This window comes from Heterocephalus glaber, unplaced genomic scaffold, assembly GCF_053883595.1.
Source record: "Heterocephalus glaber isolate CG9 unplaced genomic scaffold, H.glaber_assembly_v1.0 deba00001004, whole genome shotgun sequence".
Lineage (NCBI taxonomy): Eukaryota > Metazoa > Chordata > Mammalia > Rodentia > Bathyergidae > Heterocephalus > Heterocephalus glaber.
Genome location: NW_028258179.1, coordinates 5,461,005 through 5,483,828, shown reverse-complemented (window position 1 = coordinate 5,483,828; position 22,824 = coordinate 5,461,005). Strand labels below are relative to the sequence as shown.

General features: G+C 37.7%; 1 protein-coding gene across 21 annotated transcripts in view; it reads right to left on the bottom strand.

Annotated features, from left to right (window-relative positions):
* Window positions 1–22,824, bottom strand: part of Gigyf2 (GRB10 interacting GYF protein 2) — a 147,188-nt gene that overhangs the window by 44,502 nt on the left and 79,862 nt on the right. For 10 of the 21 annotated variants that reach the window (XM_087209411.1, XM_087209422.1, XM_004868075.4 and 7 more), the window contains 6 exons: window positions 12,794–12,973; window positions 8,456–8,673; window positions 8,201–8,363; window positions 7,929–8,117; window positions 4,664–4,860; window positions 3,535–3,694 (listed from right to left, as the gene is read on the bottom strand). In XM_087209411.1, coding sequence (XP_087065537.1) covers window positions 3,535–3,694; window positions 4,664–4,860; window positions 7,929–8,117; window positions 8,201–8,363; window positions 8,456–8,673; window positions 12,794–12,973 — 1,107 coding nt within the window. The remainder of the gene's footprint in view (window positions 1–3,534; window positions 3,695–4,663; window positions 4,861–7,928; window positions 8,118–8,200; window positions 8,364–8,455; window positions 8,674–12,793; window positions 12,974–22,824) is intronic. The other 11 variants (XM_087209416.1, XM_004868079.4, XM_087209423.1 and 8 more) reach the window with 3 other exon arrangements.

Sequence of the window (22,824 nt, the reverse complement as noted above, 5' to 3'; positions counted from 1 at the left end):
GTTCTCCCGCCTGTGTCAAAAGCACAAGGACCAGAGTTCAATCCCCAGTAACCCCCCTAAAAAAAATTAGAAAGAAGTAAAATTTTCTCTGTTCATAGATGATATGATCTTATGTGCAAAAAACTGTTAAGTACATTTAAAATTAACAATTGGAACCAATAACTGAATTCAGAAAAATAACAAGACACAAAGTAAACACAAAAATCAATCTGCCAGGCTATAGTATTAACTGCTCAGAAGGCTGAGGTAGGAGGATCACTTCACCCCAGAAGTTTGAGACCAGCCTATACAATAAAACACAATCCTATCTCAAAAGACAAAGATAGGGCCGGGGGATTTAGCTTGGTAGTTTCGCCACCTGCTGTGCAAGCGCAAGGACTCGAGTTTGATCCTTGGTACCAAAAAAAAAACAAAGATAAAGAGAAAACTAAAAATGAACAAAGAATTTGAATAGAAATGCTTCTGAAGACATACAAATGACCAATAAAACACATGAAGAGATGCTCAACATCACTAACCATTAGGTAAATTCAAAACAACACTAAAACAAGACATCCGAGGGTAACTAGTATTTTTTTAAATGAGAATTAGCAAGGATGCAGAGAAACTGAAACCCTTGTGAATTCCTTGGTAGGAATGTAAAATGATGGACCAGCTATGAAAAACAGCATGGTAATCCCTCAAAAATTAAAAACAGAATTTCTGTATAATCTAGCAATTCCTCTTTTAGATATACACCCCAGAAAATTGAAAATAGGGTCTCAAAAACATCTGTATAACCAAATTCACAGCAGTATTATTCTCAACAGCTAAAATGTAAAAATAAATTCATTGATGGATGAAACGAATAAGCAAAATGTGGAAGAATACTCTTCATAGCTATTAAAAGAAATTCTGACACAACGACCACATGGGTGAACTTTGAGGACATTACACTAAGTGAAATACGCCAATTATATATAAAAAAACACTGTGTGATTCCACTTACATAGAATACTCAGGATGGTCAAAATCACAGAAACAGTAGAATCATGGTTGCCAAGGAATACTAGGTAAAGGTGGCGGGGTGAAGACAGAACTATTGTTTAAAGTTTCAATTTGGAAAGAGTAAAGGAGTTATGGTAGTCATGGCTGTACAACATTACACATTTATTTGATAACACTCACCTGTACATTTAAACAGGATTAAGATGGTAAATTTACAAATGGCCAATAAACACATCAAAAGATGTTTAGTATCATTACCCATTAAGGAAATGTAAATTTTAAACTACAATGGAATTGTGACAAAATTTATCATTACACACCTGCCAGAATGGCTAAAATTAAAAAGTAGCAACATCATGAAATGCTAGTAAGGATGTGGACAAAGTACATCACTCCTACATTACTGAAGGGCATACAAAATGGTACAGCCATCCTGGAAAATAGTTTGGCAGTAAAAACTAAACATGTGACCACCCTTCAACCTACCAGCTGCATTTACCATAAAGGAATGTTGGCACAAAAATCTGTCCATGTTTTTGGCAGCTTTATTCATAATATCCAAAAATTGGAACCCAGATGTCCTTCAACAGATGAATGATTAAACAAAATGTAGATATAACACACTTATATCCACTCACCAATGCTACTCAGTAATAAAAGTAACTACAAGGTGTGATCAAAATATATGGTAGATGTTGGAAGGGTTTTTTTGGAACATTTTAAAGAAAAATTTTACAGTAAAAGACATACTGCCATTAATCCTCCTCAAAATCCTTCCTCTTGCCTCAAACACTCTTATCCTATCATTCTTGCCACTTTCTGAAGCAGTTCTGGAAGTCCTCTTTCCTGAGTATCTTTAGGAGGTGTGGTCAAAAATACAGTGAATGCTGCTGCAGAGTGCTATCCAAAGGAGAGGCAGCTTATAAAACTATTACAATGTATCCTCATTCACCCTATTCACTGGATCAGGTACCATGTGACTTCTGGCTCTTCCCAAAGTCAAAACATGATCACAAAAGGTCAATGTTTTGAAGACATCTAGGATATCAAGGCAGCCACAACAGTACAACTAAAAAAGACACAAAAGAGGATTTCCAGGAACTATTTCAGAAATGACAAGAATGATGGGATGTGTTTGAAGTGAGGGGAAGTATTTTGAGGACGATTAATGGTAATGGGTTTACTGTAATAAATTTTTAAAATGTCGATGTTCAGCCTATGGGGGGGGTGGGGTTTTTTTTTTTGGTACCAAGGATCGAACTTGGGACCTTGAGCTTGCTCAGCAGGAACGAGAACCACTGAGCTAAATCCAGAGCCCTAGCCTATTTTTTGATCACGCTTTCTACTGATACATGCAGCCACCTGAATAAATCTCCAGAGGTTATGCTGAATAAATAGAGCCAAAGGTTACATACTGTATGATTCCTTTTATGTAACATTCTTAAAATACAGAAATAAAAAACAGATTTGTGGTTGCCAGGGGGTAATATGGGAATAGGTAGAAGGGAAATGCAGGTGGCCATGAGAGGACAACATGTAGTATCCCTGTTGAGATGGAAAGGTTCTGAAACTGGACTGTTATCCAACTCAATCTCCTGGTGTGGACTACAGTTTTTTATAAGAGGTTACCATTGCAAGAAAGTAGGTAAAGGGCAGGGCACATAGAATGTCTATGCACTATTTCTTACAACTGCATGCAAAGCTACAATTAACCCAAAAGAAAGTTAAATACACACACAAATCCTTGCTCACAGGTACCTTACACTGTACTGAGGTGCAAACACTGAACATAATATATACAACACCAGACAGCAATAAATGCTATGAAGGAGAATAAGGGAAGGTAAGAGGACTAAGCGTGGAATGGGTGTTAATATGCTGGAGAGAGATCACAGAGTGTACTTGGTAAAATACTGCCCTGAAACTGATATTAATATAGTCAACAACCAATTTCAGGTTATAAGCAAAGACTGCTGAAGCAGAAATGAAGAATTCCACAAAAATCCTTTACACTCAGAATTTTCCTCCCATTCTAATTACATACCACAGAAATCTCTTAAGGAATTCATTTGTAATATTTCTAGTGGTTTGTCACCTCTTAGCTTATATGAAGTCCACTTAAGCAACACACTTAAGATCCTCCAACACTATTACCATCACCTTTTAATGGCCAGGGAGACTAAAGCAGAAAGAAGATGAGTAATTTACCTGCCTACTTATCCAGTTGGGATGCTGGAGCTGAGATAATTAACCATTTTGCTTATACCACTGTCATATTAATCATCGCATTCTCCCTTGTGTTCAAATTTTATTTTTATAATATATATTCTTCATATATAATATAAAGTCTGCTGGCACCTTTATTATTATACAAGTTAACATTAAACAACCCCCCCCCTTTTTTTTGGTGCCAGGGATTGAACTCAGGACCTTGTGCTTGTGAGGCAGACGCATTGCCACTGAGCTAAATCCTCCCCTACACTTCTTAAATGATGCTGGAGCTAATGGCAGACACTTCAATATTTAAGGCAGAAAGGAACAACTTACCTTGAATTTCTCCCTGAGGATCTTTATAATACCACTTCTGCATTGCTTCATGCATCAATGGAATTGACACTCCTTTAGCTCTGTGCTCTTGCAGTTTTGATGCCAGTCTCTCATCATCTAGTGCACTGTCTTGGAGATAAGCTACCATCTTCTCAGCTTGCTAGTAAGAGAAAAACAAAAACGTAAGAAACACACACAAAAAAAAGAAGAAACAAACGATGTTAAATTAAAACATATACAGTATGTAACAACGCTTTATAAAAGACACTATACAAGGAACAAAGCAAGTAACAACTTAATTCTTGCCCCCCTCTAAATGTCCATGAAACAAGCATTTGAGACCCTCTTCATTTCACAGAAGGGGGAGAGGTAAGGGTCAAGCACATTAAATCCTGCTCACGGTCTCAAAATTAAGCAAACCAACTGAGATTGAAATACAAACTAGTATGAATGAAAGGCCATGCTTCTGGTTAATACACTAAGTTTTTAAACTAATAAGCCACTGGTCAGTTCTAAATTGGATAAACTAAACCTATACAAAAGGGTGTTAACTGACAAAACGACTCAATTAAAAATAAAATCTTTAACATATTTTACTAAGAAACTATCCTCTTTCCTTTCTCCAGCATTTCTTACCTCTAACCCTTCCATGCTCAAAGAGAAATTCTTTTGTAGAAAAGCAAATAACAATGTATACACAATCTTAGGGAAATGTAGGGACCTAACAGTTAGTACCCTGAAACTCTTAAACCATTCCCTCTGTTACACTTGAGGCAAAAACACAGAAGACAGTGACTGTTCACAGCTGTTTGTATTCGCCGTCGTTGGCATTCCATTAAGTTCAAAAAGAAAAAAGAAAAGTAAACAGCTAAGAGCAACCTCAGAAGAGCAAAAAATAACCTGACATGATGACTACTACATAGCAGAAACTTATAAGCATGAAATGATTTGAAAGACAATTACTCATATAAACAAATACTAAATAACCAAACAACTCCTCCAGTACTTAAAATCTAGAGGGCAACATTTATTTATTTTATTTCATTTTTATTATTACATGTTTACATTTACAACTTTCTACCCTTTATGGCAGTTTGAAAGGAATAAAAAAGAATAACATGAATTTTACCTGCTCCAAGTGTTTGAGACCCTCTTCATCATCTGGCTCTGAGGAAACACTGCCCATACCAGGAGCACCAACAACTGGCATCTCAACTGGCCGCAGGGCAGGATTAGGAGCAGGAACAGGAGGTGGAAGTATGAGGAGAGGAGAGGCTGTGTCTGGAGGGAGCTGTGTCAGGGGCTGTTGGATATCGGTAACCATTTCTAGAGAAAAGAAGTTAGACTGACGAAAATCCTTGGAAATACAGACTCTCAGGAAGGTTAACTGCATTATTAAGTTGGGCAGCCTGCTAAATGGGCCCAACAGAAATGTGAACCCTGTCATGAACACTGAAGCTGCTTCTTATGAAGTGTAGTATTTCTCCCTACAATAACAGAATTAACACCACAAGATGACAAAAAGTAAGGATTAAAACTTCAGGTTCTTCTACATGGTGCCAACCTGTGGTGCTAGATAATCTACCCAATAGTAATAGGTGGATCTCTTGGCAACAGTCAGTCTAATCCTTTCCTTATAATATGTCTCTAAACAGTTATCAAAGCACCCAATTCTTCTCACACATGTCACAGCTCAGCAAAGCCGTTATTGAAAATATCTCCAAAGATCTTGTATAAGTGTCTATTTCAAGTCACAATTAATATAATTCAATAAATTATATGTTTTATTTAGGAGTCCATCTGCATAGAATAGGGTGTTCTTCTCAATAATAAAAACTGCCGAGGGAGCGCCTATTAATTTCTAGTAGTTCTAACCTGTCAGTATGCAGGCTAGGGACAAGGCTCAGAGGAACAGCGTTAGCTTAGCACACACAAGATTCTAAGTTCATCCTCACCACAGAGAAGCAGGGCAGGACAGGACAGGAGAGGAGTGGGTGTGAAAGTAACAAGACACAACTGCAGTTTCTTCTTTGAAACATTGTTCGTTCAATTACAGAGAGCTTCTCAAAATTCCTGTTCCTCTTTTTCTTTGCTAAACTTTTGAAAAGGACAATTACAATGCTGTCTCCATTTTCCCACCACACATACCTAATACAACGTGACTTCCACTCCCTACCTCTCCAGTAGAGATCCTATCTCAAAGAGAAGTGACACAAAGCTGCCAAACTCTTAAGACTTTTCCTAGTCCTTTGCAGCATCCAATGTTACCAACCCAGTTCTATGCTGAATTGTTCTCTTCCTCAGTTTCCCTGCACTCTACTCTCCTGACTACTCATGTTACTAAAGATTTTTCTCTGGTTCTCTTCCTTTATCTACTCCTAAAACTAGGAATCACCAAAAGGTTCTGTTCTCAATTCACTTTTCTTCTCACCCCTACCCAAGTGTCAGTAATTTTCAAAATTCTTTTTCTGGCCCCTAAACTATTACCTCATTCACAACTACTCTCTGGTCATTTCTACTTCTCATTAACACATCAGAGTGTTCAAAATTGAATTTATTCTTTTTTCTTTCAAATATGCCCCTCAATTTCCATTCTCTTTTCTTGTGAATGGCACCATAATCCTCTCAGGGACCTCCATCAACTTTGACTTCTCTCTCAATGACTAAGTCCTGTTAATTTTGACTCTGAAACCTCATCTGCTACAGCCTTCCCTTTACAGGTGTACTGCTCAGGAATACTACAAGTCACATTCATCACAAGAAGAGATGCTACATACAGCCACTGAATCTAAGTTCCAACTGTGTTTCCCACCAGCCTCCTTTTCACACCTGAGACCACATCTAAGTAAAAACAGAAGGTGATTCCTGCCCCCACCTCAACCCACCCCACATCTTCACTTTAGCTTTCATTGCTCCTTGGTACTGCAATGTCCTCTCCCAATTCATCTAACTACACCTACACCTTCAAATTCCGCTTATTACTCTAAGATATGTTCAAAAATGACCTGCTTGAATCCCAAGAATCTACCAATAGTGGGATCCTATCATTTTTTTGCCCTTTTATTAATATACACATGATTTAATTCCCTATAAACTATAAATCTGAAATGTTAACCTTTAATCCCCATCTATGAAGATTTACATATACATGTCTGGACGCAACCCTAAAGTCTCCCAGAATAAGACCCACAGGCATATCCATTCAAGAAAGTGAACTACAAGTAATCCTGGGGCATATAACTCCAAAATAACTAATATGATTCAAAATGGTCTCAAAAGGTACAGGTCCACAACACCTGATTTGGATAGATTCAAATACTTGTTGAATTCATTTACTCAACAGCTTTCTACTAGACAAAAAGCTGAAAGTCTTAGTTCAAACTCTCAAAGTATTAGACTATTGAGAAAAAAATGTAACGGATCTTTTTTTTTCTTTTTTTCGGTACCGGGGATCGAACTCGGAACCTTGCGCTTGCAAGGCAGGTGCCGGAACCACTGAGCTAAATAAATCCCCGACCCGTAACAGATCTTTATAAAACTGTAATCTTGTGTAAGAAACTATTAATTATTCAAGAAACAGAAGAAAACAACAATCTAGCTTGGAATGTGGACTGAAGGAGGTTTCAGGAAGAGAAAAGCATGACACAGAGAACAGGGCAGTAATCAGGACCCAGGGGCTTTGAGGCTAAGGAGATAAAGAGCCTAGCATTAAAACTGTATGGAAGGAAGCAGATGGTCAACCTTGTTAAGGATATGAACTTTCATGGTAAATGATTCAAACAACTCTTCAACATCAGGCATTATGTGATATTATTACTGTTCATTGTTATTATTATTTGGCGGGGGGGGGGGGGTACCGGGGATCAAACTCAGGACCTTGCGCTTACAAGACAGGTATGGTGCCAGTGAACTAAATCCCCGGCCCTATGTAATATTATTTTTAATATATATAAGAATTATAGAAATAAATACTGAAATTCCCTAAAAATGTGTATGAGCAGTAATATTAGAGAATGTGCTACAAGCTTATTTTCTAGCAAAGGTAATGGACTTCTAGATTCCTCCATGTAGTCTTTTTGGAACAGTAACATTTTGATGTGAAGTTGGGCATGCAAATAACCATTAGAAGAAAGAAAGCTTAACTGCCTGGGAATCAAACAAATGCAGAGGATCATAAACCCAACTTTCAAGATTCTAATTCTATTCTGGTGAATTCTAAGATGGAAACATATGTGGGAAGCATTGATTGGGTTTACTAGTAAAATGAGCTACCCCAGTAATTCATGCCTATAGCAATTCTAGGAGACATAAACAGAAGCCTAGCATATGCGTGAACATTGCCTCCACAGAATCTAGAATTTTACTTTGGCTTGTCTACATTCACAAATACATACCCTCCACTCTGTTGGGGACCTTGGTTGACAGACTACTTTCCACCCGATTCTCCTCTTCAGTTTTTTCCATTTGTTCAGTTTGGGGTTCATCTTTTCTTTCAAACTGTGCTGCTTCCTGAGGCTGATGGTCTGAAGGAGTACCTGGTCTAGCAGATGATGATGAAGTAAGGGGTGTTTCCTCACTAGTTTCTGCAACACAAAATAATCTTAAATAAATTTAGAAAAGTTTTGGTTTGATAGAGGGGGAAGGTAAAAGACATAGTGGACCTTACCAACTCCTACTCTACCTGTTTTCTCTCCCTCTTTCTTGTTTGTCTTATCAGGTTCTTTGGCCTCTTCATTATGGCTACCCTCAGAATCAGAGCATTCCTCCCCTTCCTCCACTGGCCGGAAGTCCATCTCCTGCTCTTCAGGAATAGGTTCTTTCTGTACTTTCTGTAGCAAGAAAGTAGAATCAAATGTCAACCACATATTTGGCTTTGGTACAAGGTCAGTGCCTATCATGGCATTTAAACTAAATCTCTTACTTTAAGAGAAAGGAATGCACCAGATGAGTCAAATGTGCCCATTTCTTCTTCAGCATCCTCTAAGCACCATTCAGGCAAGCTATCCCTGTCGTCATCTATGCTTCCACTGCCAGAGCGCACCCGTCGGTAGCCCCGCTCATCATCCCGATCTCGAAAGTCAAACTCAAACCTCCGACGTCGTTCCATGTGTTCCCGCCAGCCTGCAGAACGAGGGCCATCTGAGATGAGGACACAAACCTTAGAAAAGTTTTATGACTCAGTATGTGGAAAATAAAATCATGGATAGGAAACAGAGACGAAAACTACAACTGAGAGCAAATTCAAATCAATCAACCTACTGAAGAGAAAAAAATTAAGAAAATGAATGAAGTTCAGAACTCAAGAGTTTATGTAATCATTACTAAGTGACAACAGTACCTACCTTCATCAAGTACTGAGCCACTCAACATGCTCTAAAAGCTTTAGGTGATAAATTTAAAACAAAGTACCTTGAAAGGCCACCTCACTCAAAGTATGCACTTTTAATAAGCTTTAGGTATCTGATTAATGCTGATATAGCCACTCATGTGGCCTACTCCTAGCTGAGACTGACAGCACTAGATATCTTTCCACACTGAAGTTTATGCCTTCTCTGTGGCAGATCTTAAAGCATTTTCTTTCTTCCATGAAATCACTCCTTATGGATAAGACAAGCTCCCCGTGTCAATTTATAGTATCAAATTCATCATGCCTACTTACTAAAGCCAACTTCTCATTTGTAATTTTGACTCCAACAAAAAGCCATGGAACTACAGCATGAACAGATTATGTTACAGATTTCTATATGGCCTAGTATCCTAATTTTATACATTAAGGGGAAATTAAAACTTGGACAGAAGAAACAAAAACTACAGCAAAGCAGAAATAGATTCCAACTCTATCTTCTGCTGCTTTTCCACAATTATAGGCTTAGTCTCTTTCCCCTTTTTTCTCATCTCTTAATTTTCCCTAGAGAGTTTTTATTTCCATAGAATATCCCCCGGGGACACTCCTAAGTCTACTCCAGCATACTATATATTGCATCTACTTTCCAAAAGAAAAAGACTACCTAATAGGGCCGGGGATTTAGCAGTGGTTTCGGCGCCTGCTGCACAAGCACAAGGACCCAAGTTCAATCCCCAGTACCAAAAAAAAAAAAAAGACTACCTAAGAACACAGATCCTACTTACAGTATTTTTCTTAAAAGGAATGAGAATTTTTCTATTCTTGATTGCTTACTCTGTGAGACATACACAAAAGAATTGAGGCCGAAATGAAATATTCCTATAACTGAGGCCCAATTTGCTAGAGTCAGTGACCTAAAAAACCAAACTACAAAAGGTAAAGCATTAAGATGACAAACACAGGTAGCATCTTATAAGATACTCATAAAAGAAATTATTCTCATACTCCCCACCCCTACTTATACACAAACAACTAAATACATTTACTACCATCTATGGGAACTATGGAATTTTATACCTAGATTGCTGAAGTGTAAACCTAGAGTCATTATTCAAAAGGAGTCTTCAAGATCAAATGTTGAATTCCAGAGTCCTGTCTACTACTATCATTTCTAAGCAGTCTAAGTATGCACTGTGATAGGAATCTATCCTTCTAGGCACCTGGCTCAAGTTCCCTCTTACTGAGTTTCCTAAGTTCAGCCCCAGAATGGATGACTCACTGTCCTCCACACCCCCAACTCCAACTATATCCAGCTGTGAGCTCTACTTTACTAAAACGACACCCTCTAATTCTGTTGTCCTCTTACCAATAGCTAATAAAACTACTCATGACACTAAAAAAATTAGGTAAGCAAGATAGCTTATTAAGGCTGATCTTTATGGGCTTTATATCTGAGCTTAAAATGCACACTATTTTCATAAAATCAACCAAAATAACTATATTTAATTTATATAATTATATTTTAAATGTTACTCAAATTCTAATAAGAGATTAACTATATAAAATGTTAACATCTTGTAACAACTACTATAATCAGACTAAGCTTTTAAAATTCTGGCTAAAAGGGCCGGGGATTTAGCTTAATTGTTCTGCCACTTGCCTAGAAAGCAAAAGGTTCTGAGTTTGATCCCCGGTACCAAAAAAAAAAAAAAAAATTCTGGCTGAAAAAGTAAACGGTAGGGCCAGGGATTTAGCTCAGTGGTTTCGCCACCTGCTGTGCAAGCTCAAGGACCCGAATTCGATCCCCAGTACCAAAAAAAAAAAAAAAAAAAAGTAAACAGTATATTTTAATGAACTGGTAGTGGGTTTTTTCTGACCTCTATTCTTTACCCTAAACTGTCTTAAAATGTGGATGGACACTAGGTATAGTGGCACATGCCTATAATCCCAGCACTTGGGAGGCTGAGGCAGGAGAATCACCGTGAGTTTGAGGCCAGCCTGGGCTACATAGTGAGATACTGTTTCAAAAAACCTTAAAAAAAAAAAACAAAAAAAAAAGTGGGGCCAGGGATTTAGCTCAGTAGTTTCACCGACTACCTCAAAAGCACAAAGTCCCTTGGGCCAGGGATTTAGCTCAGTGGTTCCAGTACCTGCCTTGCAAGTGCAAGGTCCCAAGTTCGATCCCCGGTACCAAAAAAATAAAAAATAAAACAGTGGATGGATTGCTGGGCATGGTGGGACATGCCTATAATCCCAGAACACAGGAGGCGGAAACAGGAGGATCACCATGTGTTTGAGGCTAGGCTGACCAACAAACTGAGTTCAAAGCCAGCCGAAACTGCATAGCAAGACCTTATCTCGAAAAAAAAAAAACAAAAGGACTGTCCAGTTGAAAAAGACAATATAACAATATAGAACCAAATTCTAAATTGTGGGGACAATAGTAGAAGAAAACACTAAAATTTTACTTAACTACCTTTTATAGAATCAACATCAGATATTTGATCTCAGAAATACTGCTCATCTTCTAAAACATTCACCTTGTTTGTTTTTGATCAGCTGTAATTTATCTTCTTGCTCAACCCAGATCCTGTCCATTCTTCACTAAATCCTCGTTGGGAACATAGTCTACACACCCTTCAGCTTACAGTCAAGCTCAGCACAAAATGTCCCAATGCCTTGAAGAGAACTGTAACACCTGGTTGCCCAGGACACGGACCAATGAGAAATACCTAGATCCTGTGATGTACACAATGCCCAATACTGACAGAAAACCCACCCAAGGGGCAGCATGAAGAGCTGGTATAAATGCATTCTAACTCTATCCAAAGAGTAACTTCATCATGTTTCTACCTATCTACAATTCCATAAAACAAATCAATGCCTGTTAAAATGTTTACTCAGATGTAGCCTAGTGGTTTTGTTGATATTTTTAAAAGTAAAAATCATTTGCATTATTACATTTTCCTCTATTGAAGGTAAGCTTCTTTGGCATATGGTTATTGATATATTATCATGCACATGCAATGCACAGGGCACTACACTCTGTACACTGAAGTTCTGCATGACCCCATGATTTAAGCTACAGTTGCATCTGATTATCATGAGGCATGGAATCAGCACTTTGGTAGGGGATGAACTTTAACACAAAGCACCAGTGTCTTTAATTACCAGCATATCTAATGTCCGAAAAGAACAGTTTGAAGCATTCTGAAGAGTCCAACAAAAGAACTTTAGAACTACTAACATTACTATTCTCTCTCCTTTTTCTGAAGTCAGAAGGGCAAAAGGATGAACTTGTGACTATGTCTCTGACCTGGGTTTAAAGTTTATTCTTCAAATAAGCATAAATCACATTTTTTTAGAAGAAAAAAAATGAAAAATTAAATCCTTTATTTGGAAAAAATACCCACTTGTAAAGAGGACATGTATTCCCAGTGTATAATTATACATTTCTAAGTTTTTGTTCCCCAACCCTCCCCAGTACTGTTAAATTTTAAAGAATGCTAAGATTAAAAGATTAAGCGCTCCACAAATGTGAATGAAATCCTCTCTGTTGCAGTTGCAGCCAGGTGCTTTCCATTAAACGATACTCTTTGCCCCAGGAAAACAAAAGTGATTTCAATCAACTGAATAGATGGGAAGTTTTCATGCTGAAATTTCTTCATAGTAATAAGGCTAAGTATGATGGCATAAATGACCCCTCCTTTTCTTTTTTAAAACCAGTTTACCTTTTCACTCAATGCCTAACACTGGTGCCTCATTTCTTTGCAAACCCACACTCCGCTCTTGTGTGTCCTATATCTACTTCTAATAAATTTTTCTCGTGCCTCTTTAAAAACAAAATCTCTAATACTTTCATCACACTCTCACTTACTTCGGTCCCTTTGTACTTTTATGTAACAAAATTCTTACCAGGACTGTGAGGCCGCCACCTCTCTCCATCCCTTCTTGACCCAGCTAGTCGCCAACCTCCATCTTCATCTTCTCCATTTTGTTCCTCTCTAAAGATTCGCCAATTTTCACTTTCTGACCGTATAAATTCATGCTTTCTCCCCACCGATGTTGGTCCACTTTCCTCAAAATTTGGTCTCCCTATAAACAAAATAAGAAAACATGGTAAGTAAACATGTGCCTTTGTTAGTAAAGATTTTGAAAAACAAACTTGACAGCTCAAATTTTCCAAAAGAATACGCCAATTTAATGTTTAAAAGTGTCAGTAAAGTAACTGAATATATATACATATCATTTTTCTTAAAGCTAAGTGTCCATAAACTGGACAATTAGTTTTTCATAGATGGCCTTAGTCAGTCAATCTGTAGAATGCATTTTTAAAAAGGTCATGTAACAAAAGTGAACGAATCATCTTCCAATGTAAGACTTCCCAGTCATACTCCACAGAAGTAAGCACCATCAGAAGTTTATTATAAAGCTTTCAAAACAATGCTTATAGGTACACTTATACACATGTACCCACACACATACAAATGCTACCTCCTGGTGTTGTGCATGCTGTTTTGTATCTGTGCTGTCTTAACAGCGTATTTTGCGAATTCTCCCTTACTCACACATACTTTTTATACAGCGTTTTTTACTATATGATGCAGTTTATTTAACTACCCTATACTGGTAATTCTGCCTAAACAGGAAATTAGTACACTTTAACCTTTCTTATTCCAGAACAGATTATAAATTCAAAACTAGAGACTTTGAGTTATAATTTTCCATTTACTCTAGCATCTAGCACAACATAGGCATACAACAAATTGCTTCTGAACAAAACTCAAAGCTAAGCTATGTCTAACTTAGTATCTCGAGTTGCATTAACGAAAAGAGCCTGGTATGCCAAGTAAACTACATATAATAATTCTAAATTACATAAACAGATTATTTAATTACCACTGCTCATGTGCTAACATATAAATTTATAACACCACATTAAATCTCACATCAAAGTAGTTCAAAATCCAAAACAAAACATACTGATGTTCTCAGTCTGTAAGACAGCTGCACATTCTCTTAGTGGCACTTTTTAATTACACCACACTAAAAGTGAAAAAATTTGAACAATGTTATCTAATAATGAGGAAATCCTAATTTCTAATTATCCTCTTCTGTGCCATTTTATACACAGTAAATATAATTCAGCATCTGGTTTGCCTGCATGTCAGACTGCATTATTCAATTACAGAATAAAGTATCTTAGAAAGGGGGAGGATCACCCACTGGGAAAATACAACCCACTTTCTCGTTAGGGGCGGCAACTCTAAAAGCCCCCAACAATCCTTGCCTGCTTATCTCTGGTAATACTCTTCCCCTAAGTGTGGGCTGGACTGACTCCTGGCAAACAGAATACATCTTAAGGGCCGAGGATTTAGCTCAGTGGTTCTGCTGCCTGCCTTGAAAGTGCAAGGTCCTGAGTTCAATACTGGGTACCAAAAACAAAACAAAACAAAAAAAACAAACATAATACATTTTAAATGATGAAATAACACTTCTGATGCTGTTTTTTACAACCTATGGCTCTGCCGGGGATTTAGCTCAGTGGTTCCACCTCCTGCTTTGCAAGCACAAGGTCCTGAGTTCAATCCCCGGTACCAAAAAAAAAAAAACCAAACAAACAGTAAGTAAAAGCCTATGGCTTTGATCCTGGACACCTTCTCTGAAAGAAGTCAGCTGCCTTGTGGTGGGATACCCTGTGGGGAAGCTTATATGGTGAAGAACTGAGGCTTACCACCAGAAAAATAAGTGAGTTTGGAAGTGGAGATGAGATGATGGCCAGGCTGGCAGACACCCTGACCACCCTCACAGATCTGGGCCAGACCACCTGTTTTCCTTGCCCACAGAAAGTGAGGTCATGTTTGTTGCTAGCAGCCACTGAGGTTCATGGTGATTTGTAACATAATCATTAATAACAAAAACACTCACTTATCAATCTTTTTCATTTTACAGCTAACAATACTCAAACTCAAAAACAAAAAAACCCAGGGGACTGGGGATTTAGCTCAGTGGTGCCTCACCTGCCTCGGAAGCACAAAGTCCTAAGTTCAATCCCTGGTACCAAAAAAAAAAAAGTAGAATAACCCAGGAAAACTGTCCAAAATCAAACACCACTTTAAACAGCATAGATGGGTTCAAATGTTAATCTTCTGATCATTCAACTAATATTTATAGCACATGGAATGCCAAGTCCTATGGATCTGAATGCAAACATACTCCATGCCTGTCTCACTTGCTTAGACCAAGAGGGGACAATCCATTCTCACAAAGCAGCGCTTTCATTATATGACTTGATGACAAATTTAGTTATACTTACAAAGAGGATTTAAAAACAAAGAAGTCCTAATGTATACAAATCAGACAGCCACAAATAATTATGTGTGAGGCCCTGAGCTGAAACTTGGACATACAGTGCTATCACATGATGGATAAGGTGGCTAGCTAAACCACTCATTTTTTTTGGTGCCGGGGATCGATAAACCACTCATTTTTATCATCTACTTTTATACCAAACCTTTGAAAAAGTAATCAATGTACCAATGTAAACAACGCAATATGAATGGCAAAACCTGTAAGTCATTAAAAAACCTGTTTAGGGCTGGGGATGTAACCCAGTGGTAGACCATCTGCCTATCATGTGTGCGGCCCTAAATTTAATCCCTAGCATGGCAAAAAAACCCAAATTATCACTTTTCCTAGCATGATAAACTATTAAAGGTTTTACTGAATAAAAAATTTAAATTATGTAAGTACTAGTAATCCCACAATCTTAAAAACAGAAAATCATTTACCTGTACTAAGCTTTCACTTTTTTGGGGGAGACAGAATTTTTCTGTTACCTAGGTTGGCCTCAAACTTCTGAGCTCAAGTGATTCTTGTGTGTCAGCCTTTTAAGTAAGGGTCTGAGGATACATGTCATTGTGTCTAGAATAACTTTTATGTTTAGATACTAGAGATCTGTTTGCCTGTTGTGTAATGATTTTCATCTATAACAGCAAATACTATTCTACTATACATCTTTGTAATAATGCAAACAGGCACATATTAGTTTTGCTGCTGCAGCATAAATGTATTAGACATTGTAATTTTTTGCCAGCTATAAATGCTGAAACAAGAAATATTACTATGAGCCCCTGTGGAGGCACACATCTGTAATCCCAGCACTCAGAAGGCTGAGGCACGAGGATTGTTTTGAGTTCAAGGTCAGCCTAGGATACAGAGCAAGACCCTGACTCAAAAGGGTGGGAGGCGGGGAGAGGAGGGAGGGAGAGGGGGAGAAATAATGTACTACAAATATGAACTAATAAAAAAAGTAAATTTTTAAAAATAAAATTAAAAAAATATCTGCATGCATTTTGCTTTTTTGAACTTTCTTCTGAAAAAAGATTCAAGGAATGAAACAGGACAAATGGCAGGCTTAATAGCATAAATATACCCACCACCACGCAAAAAAAGGGAAGTCAAACCATTATACAGTATCATCTTCCATTATCATTAAATACTGCTATCCTTTTTTTTTCCTTTTTCTTTTTTTTTTTGGTACTGGGGATCAAACTTGGAACCTTGTGCTTGCGAGGCAGGTGGTAGCACCACTGAGCTAAATCCCCGGCCCTAATACTGCTATCCTTTTAAAATGTTTACTATCATACTCGCTTTGGCAGCACATATACTAAAATTAAAATGTTCACTATCTTTGTAATTATAAAATGGTATAATTTTTTCATTAAAATTTTTTTTCACATTGTTGTCTATATTTTCCTTCACATGAACCCTTTAAACATTATTTCTTAACCTAGGAGCTTCTTCATCTTCTTTATCTTTGTACTCACAAGTACCTAGGAAAAAGAAAAATATAAAAGACAGGATAGAGTAAAAATGAAAAAACTGTAGGAAGAAAAAATCTAGCTTTTTTACTTACTGAAAACTGTCTTGTGATTCCCAAACTACTGAAAAACCTGTACATCATAAAGTTTGATTAAACATTTATACCATTTCTTCTTGCCAAAAAGATTTGACAGCCTATAATCCCAGCACTGAGGAGGCTGAGGCAGGGGGACTGACGAGTTCAAGGCCAGCCTGGACTACGTATATAGTGAGTTCAGGGCCAGCCTGAACTACATATTGAGACCCTGTCTCAAAAATAATTTTTTTGACATAGAAATAAAGAGCACCAAGAACCAAAAATGTAGGATCGAGCCAGAGATTTAACTCAGTGGTGCCCCACCTGCCTTGCAAGCACAGGGTCTTGAGTTTGATCCCCAGTACCAGGAAAACGAAAACAACAACAACAACAACAACAACAACAACAACAACAAGAAATAAGCATCACCTTGAAGTCATTAGACCTGGTTTTAAACTCTAGCTCTACGTCAGGCGTGGTGGTGCATGCCTATAATCCCAGTACTCACAAGGCTGAGGGAGGAGAATCCCATGAGCTCAAGTACAGCCTGAACTGCATAAAATAAAATAAAACTCTAGCTCTAACTCTGATCAATATACCTTGACGAGTAAAGACCACTAGCCTGTTCAAGTTCAAAAAACTGTAACAAATTCAAATTTTATTATCAAGTGACTGTTTCCACAAAATAATTTGTAAACACTGTAATATATTTTTCCTTTATCAATTATAATAGATTTAGACTATGATTTCTCTGGTAAACAAAGGAAAACAAAAATTACATACAAGGACTCTTATATCCCACATGGAAGAGCAAGTAGGCGGAGTTATGCCCTCAGGGAGAAAAAGATTCAAGAACTTATAGGTAGACTTTGCTTACCTCCTCCTCCCTTTAAGAAAACTTTTTTTTTTTTGGTACCAGAGATTGAACTCAGGTCCTTGCGCCTGCACAGCAGGCGGCGAAACCGCTGAGCTAAATCCCCAGCCCTAAGAAAACTGTTAAAAGAAATATAACACTCTCACCAAAAAAGCACAAAAATCACAAATGTACAGCTTGCTGAATTTTCAAAAAGGAAATAATATGCAAGTAACCACCACTTTAGATTAAAAAAATCTGTACCTATAATCCCAGCTACTCCTAAGGCTCATGTAGATGGAGTGCAAGTGTGAAGCCAGCCTAAGCAAGTTGACAAGACCTTGATTCAAACTAAAATTTTTAAAAAGAAAAATCAGGAGCTCTCAAAAATCTTCACACACTCTTCCACAGTAAATATGTTGACATCTATTCCCAAATATTAGTTTTGTCTCTTTTGAACTCTTTTATATAAATGGAATATTCATTTATATCTAAATTCCTTCACTGAACTCATGCAGATCCATTCACCCTGCTACAGAGTACAGGGGTGTATTCTGCACTGCCATACGGGACATCATTGTATTACTCTCATTCTACGGCTGACACAAATTTAGGTTATTTCTAGTTTTTTGATATTATGAATTGTGCTTTAATGAAAATTCTTAGATACAAATTTTGGTAAGCACATGTTTGCATTTCTGTTTGGTATATAATATACTTAAGTATGAAACTACTGTGTCATAGCTTGTTCAATATTTGTTATTACTGCCAAATATTTTCCCAAAGAAGTGGCACTACGTTACCATTTGTTTTACTCAAACCTCTAGCAAACATCAACACGATCGCCTCCTCAATAAACAAACACAATTAGACAAATAGGATTAAAAACAAAGAAAAGACTTAGACATGGCACCTGCTCTCCAGGCCCATAATCCAGGGACATACATGTAAACAGATGACCTGATACATTACAGTTGTCACAATGCACTGATATACCTCATCTGATCTTCTTAATAACCACAGGAGATTAAGTCAAACACCACCATCTCTAATGTTGCTGTGAGGAAAAGGATACTTGTAGTTTCTCTTTCTTTCCTTTCTTTCCTTCCTTCCTTCCTTTTTGGTACCAGGGATCGAACTCAGGACCTTGTGCTTGTGAGGCAGGTGCGGTACCACTGAGCTAAATCCCCAGCCCCTACTTATAGTTTCTTAAGATGGATCACACAGCTGAGTCACACCAAATCAGAAACAGAACCTAGGCATTCAACCTAAGCTGGGGTTTATTTCTACTACAGTGTTCTCAGTGGTTTACTCACAAATCAGGCCCAGTGGAAGCAACCAGAAAAATCTACAAAAATGTCAATAGAAAGAGGACAATCTAGGAACCAAATCTGACAAGTAGACATGTCATGCAAGGTATAATTTGGGGACAGTCTGTCTATATCTTTAAAGGGGGGCGGGGAGAAGGAACTAAATTTATTACAATCTTCCTGCAGAAATACTTTCAAAATATATGCCCCTAAACCAGGAATGGTTACACATGCCTGTAATTCTAGCACTCAGGAAGCTGAGGCAGGTGGATCATGAGTTTGAGGCCAGCCTGAGCTACACAGTGAGTTAAAGGCCAGCCTGGGCTACAAAATGATGCCTTATCTCAATCAATAAATCAGGGCTGGTGATTTAGCTCAGTGGTTTCACTGCCTGCTGCCCAAACACAAGGACCCGAGTTCAATCCCCTGTACCAAAAAGAAAAAAAATCAATGAATTCTTTTAATCAATAAATCAATCAGGGCCAGGGATTTAGCTCAGTGGTTTCGCCGCCTGCTGCCCAAGCACAAGGAACCAAGTTCGATCCCTAGTACCAAAAAAACCATAAAATTAAATAAATAAATAAATAAATCAGTAAGCAAGCAAACAAACGTAACCATTAAATCATAAACAAACTTATTTAGAAGTAACTTTAAACCAGGCATGGTGGTGCATACCTGTAATCCCAGCACATTCAAGCCTAATGTGGGCAATTTAGCAACTTAAGGAGACCCAGTCTCAAAATAAAAAATAAAGTGTGTGTGTGTGTGTGTGTATAACTCAGGATATAGGCCCTGAGTTCAACCCCCAGTACCATAAGAAAGTAAACCTAATTAAATAATTTACAAATTCATGCCCGAACCAAATATTCCTAACCTGCAGTCAATGAATGAGCTCAGGGTTGCAAATCCCTGAACTAGAAGCACACTATGAGCCAGGATGGTTTTTAGTATTTTTTAAGGAAAAGGATCTAAAGCTTTCGTCAGTCTTGAAGTTGCTTATGACTTTCAAGATACAGTAACATAAACTTAAATATTTTTTCAATTCAATGTAGGAACCATGACCATTTTACAAGAACACTATACTACCTATATAATACAATTCATTCTTACATCACAGTAACTCTATGTATAAAAGGTGCTAAATAAAATATGTAAGCAGCATGTCACATATAATGTCCCCAGTGATGATAAATGCTTTAATGTATTAAATCTAAATAAGATTCTTTTAAAAATTGAATTAAAATGCAGTGTTGGTGTTTGCCTGGTCCGAATGAGTGGACTTCCTAAGGAGAAAGAGCAGTAAAAGGGCACCTGTGTGCATGTTTGACCCACAGCCAAAAGTGGTGTTTATGGAAAACTTCAGATGGAGCAAGGAGGCACTCAGCCAACAAAATCTACAGCTGTGAGACTTGGAGCTTACAAGTGCCCAATCTCCAAGAGCAAAAGCGGAATTATGGGGCAGACTTTGAAGCTTGTTTATGTGCAAACTTTTACAACAAGGGACTTTATATTCCTTTATTCAGATACATATTATCAGATCAACACTAAAAATAGTTCCTCACACTAAAGAAAAGCCTGAAAGTGAATCTCACCCAAGTATTGATATTTACCCTCCCCCAACAATTTACTTATAAATAAAACTTGGGATGGTAAGATAGAAAAATTTAAATTCTATACCCACTGAGCTGCAGCCCAGCCATGGAGGGCTAACAACCCACTCTGTTGGTTAACAAGAGCACTGAAAACACAGCAGTTTCTGGCTGGAGACGGACAGAAAGGCTCCTGAGCAGCTGGAATCTGTCCCACTCCCCACAGTCCTCCTGTTCACGTTTGCTGGTACAGCTGGTACACATACCCACAAACTCCCTGACATCTCTGGGGCAGGCAATCATTAGCCAGGCTTAAGCAAGCAGAACTGAAAGAAACTAAACACCTTTGAAAGAAAGCTAAGTACCCTACGGAAGAAGGAACCCAAGAGCACTTGCCTCGCATGCACAGCCCTCTGGGTTCAATCACTAGCACTGCAAAAAGAAAAGCAAAAGGCAGGGCCAAGGGGAGAAAGGGAAGGACAGAAGGACGGACGGATAGACAAATAGGAGTATGGATGGGAGATGACATAAGCAGGATATGTACTGCAACAAATGTTTTATTTTTTTCAAGAACAATGCAGTATATTTGTGGATTATATAATGGATTACTGTAGCCAGAAAGAAAATCAAATACCTTTAGGGACTGAAAACTGGGTTTAATTTAAAATGAAAATTTTTTAACGTAGTCTGACGCATGGCTTAATCATTATAATTTTATTTATTTATTTATTTTTTGGTACTGGGGAATCAAACTTGGGTCCTTGCGCTTGCGCAGCAGGTGGCGAAACCACTCAGCTAAATCCCCGGCCCAATCATTATAATTTTAAATAAAAAACAAATTTATCAATAAAAATGTACCTAGCAACTATCTTCTCTCATCAAAGAGATACTTTAGAGGCATCTCCAATTACCTTACTGTGAAAGGCCTAAAAACAGAAATCACAAATTCTGTTCTGATGGGTGGGCCCATGTGTTTTTGGGTGAAGATGGCTTATTATCTGTGACACTATCAATTTCATCCTAGTTAACCTGACAGCCTCAACCAGAAATAAATGTAAATGCTCAGGCTGCTGTCTTGGGAGTCCTCTGCCCCAAGTGGGCACTCCAGAGCTGTCCACAATAGCAGACCTTAAAATTGGAAAAATTCAGCAGTCAGAAAACGACTGCACTTAAGACATTTCTTTCCAGTTTCACTGAGAACCATTTTTGCTGAATCATTTTTGTCTCAATATACTCTGAAATGGAGTACATTTGAAAGAGGATTCTGGGATGAGTAAAACCCTTTGCTATCTTGCTTACTATAACAACTACTTAAGATACATGACAGATATGCTCAAATGCTGCTGTTTTCTGGAAGACAGTATTATACTACACCTGCTCTAGTATTTTTGTTATTTGATTTTTTCCTGGCAATCAACTGGCTGTGAAGTGATATAAAGTACAGTTCCTACTAACACATGCAGGGAATGAATCTCACACAAGTCCCTCCCTTGCTGCCATTACCTTCCCTAGTTCCAAAGGTCAAAATTTCCAATGTTGTGTCTCAACTTGTACTGAAATGTTTGGTAATAATAAAAGAATTAATATATTTTTTAAATTGTGGGGAGGAGAGGAATCTACAAAGGCGGATTTTCCTTTCTAAGTAGCATTATATTGGTCTACATTAATAATTTTCCCAGCAGGCCTTCCATGATTTTACTTTTCGAACAATCAGTCTTTGTTTCTCGATCCTCTTACATGTGACATTTGATCAAAGTTTTAAAATTAGCAGCTAACGGACAAGAAAAGTGCTGCTCACTAAGGTATTTTACAAAGCCATATCTCAGCTCATTTCAAGGTTGCTACAAGCTAGATCACAGACATTTCCCAGCTAAACACTACGTTAATGTTGAGTTAAATTTATGTTCCCTGAACACTATGTTTTACCCTACTTCATTACACTTATCAGTAAAACGTCCCCTATCACTAAATCAATTTTTACACAACAACTTCAGGTCTTTCACACAGTTGTGCTATTTAAAGATAAGTAAATACAAGGTAACAATTTTATTCCTAGTCAAAGCCTCTTAACACAGCCTTTTTAGAAAGTCTGTTTCTTTGCAATTAAAAAAGAAAATTCAGGTAACTCAAGTACCTAGATTACTGGTTCTAGAACTAATGATAGTCATTCTTACAAGATGGGACAGGAAAAGAAAACTAGGAAAATCGATTCATTAATTTATGCCTAAACATCCTTATCCAAATAAATCTTCCCCAAAGAAATGGTGGAAAAAAAGATTAGTGAAGGAGATATC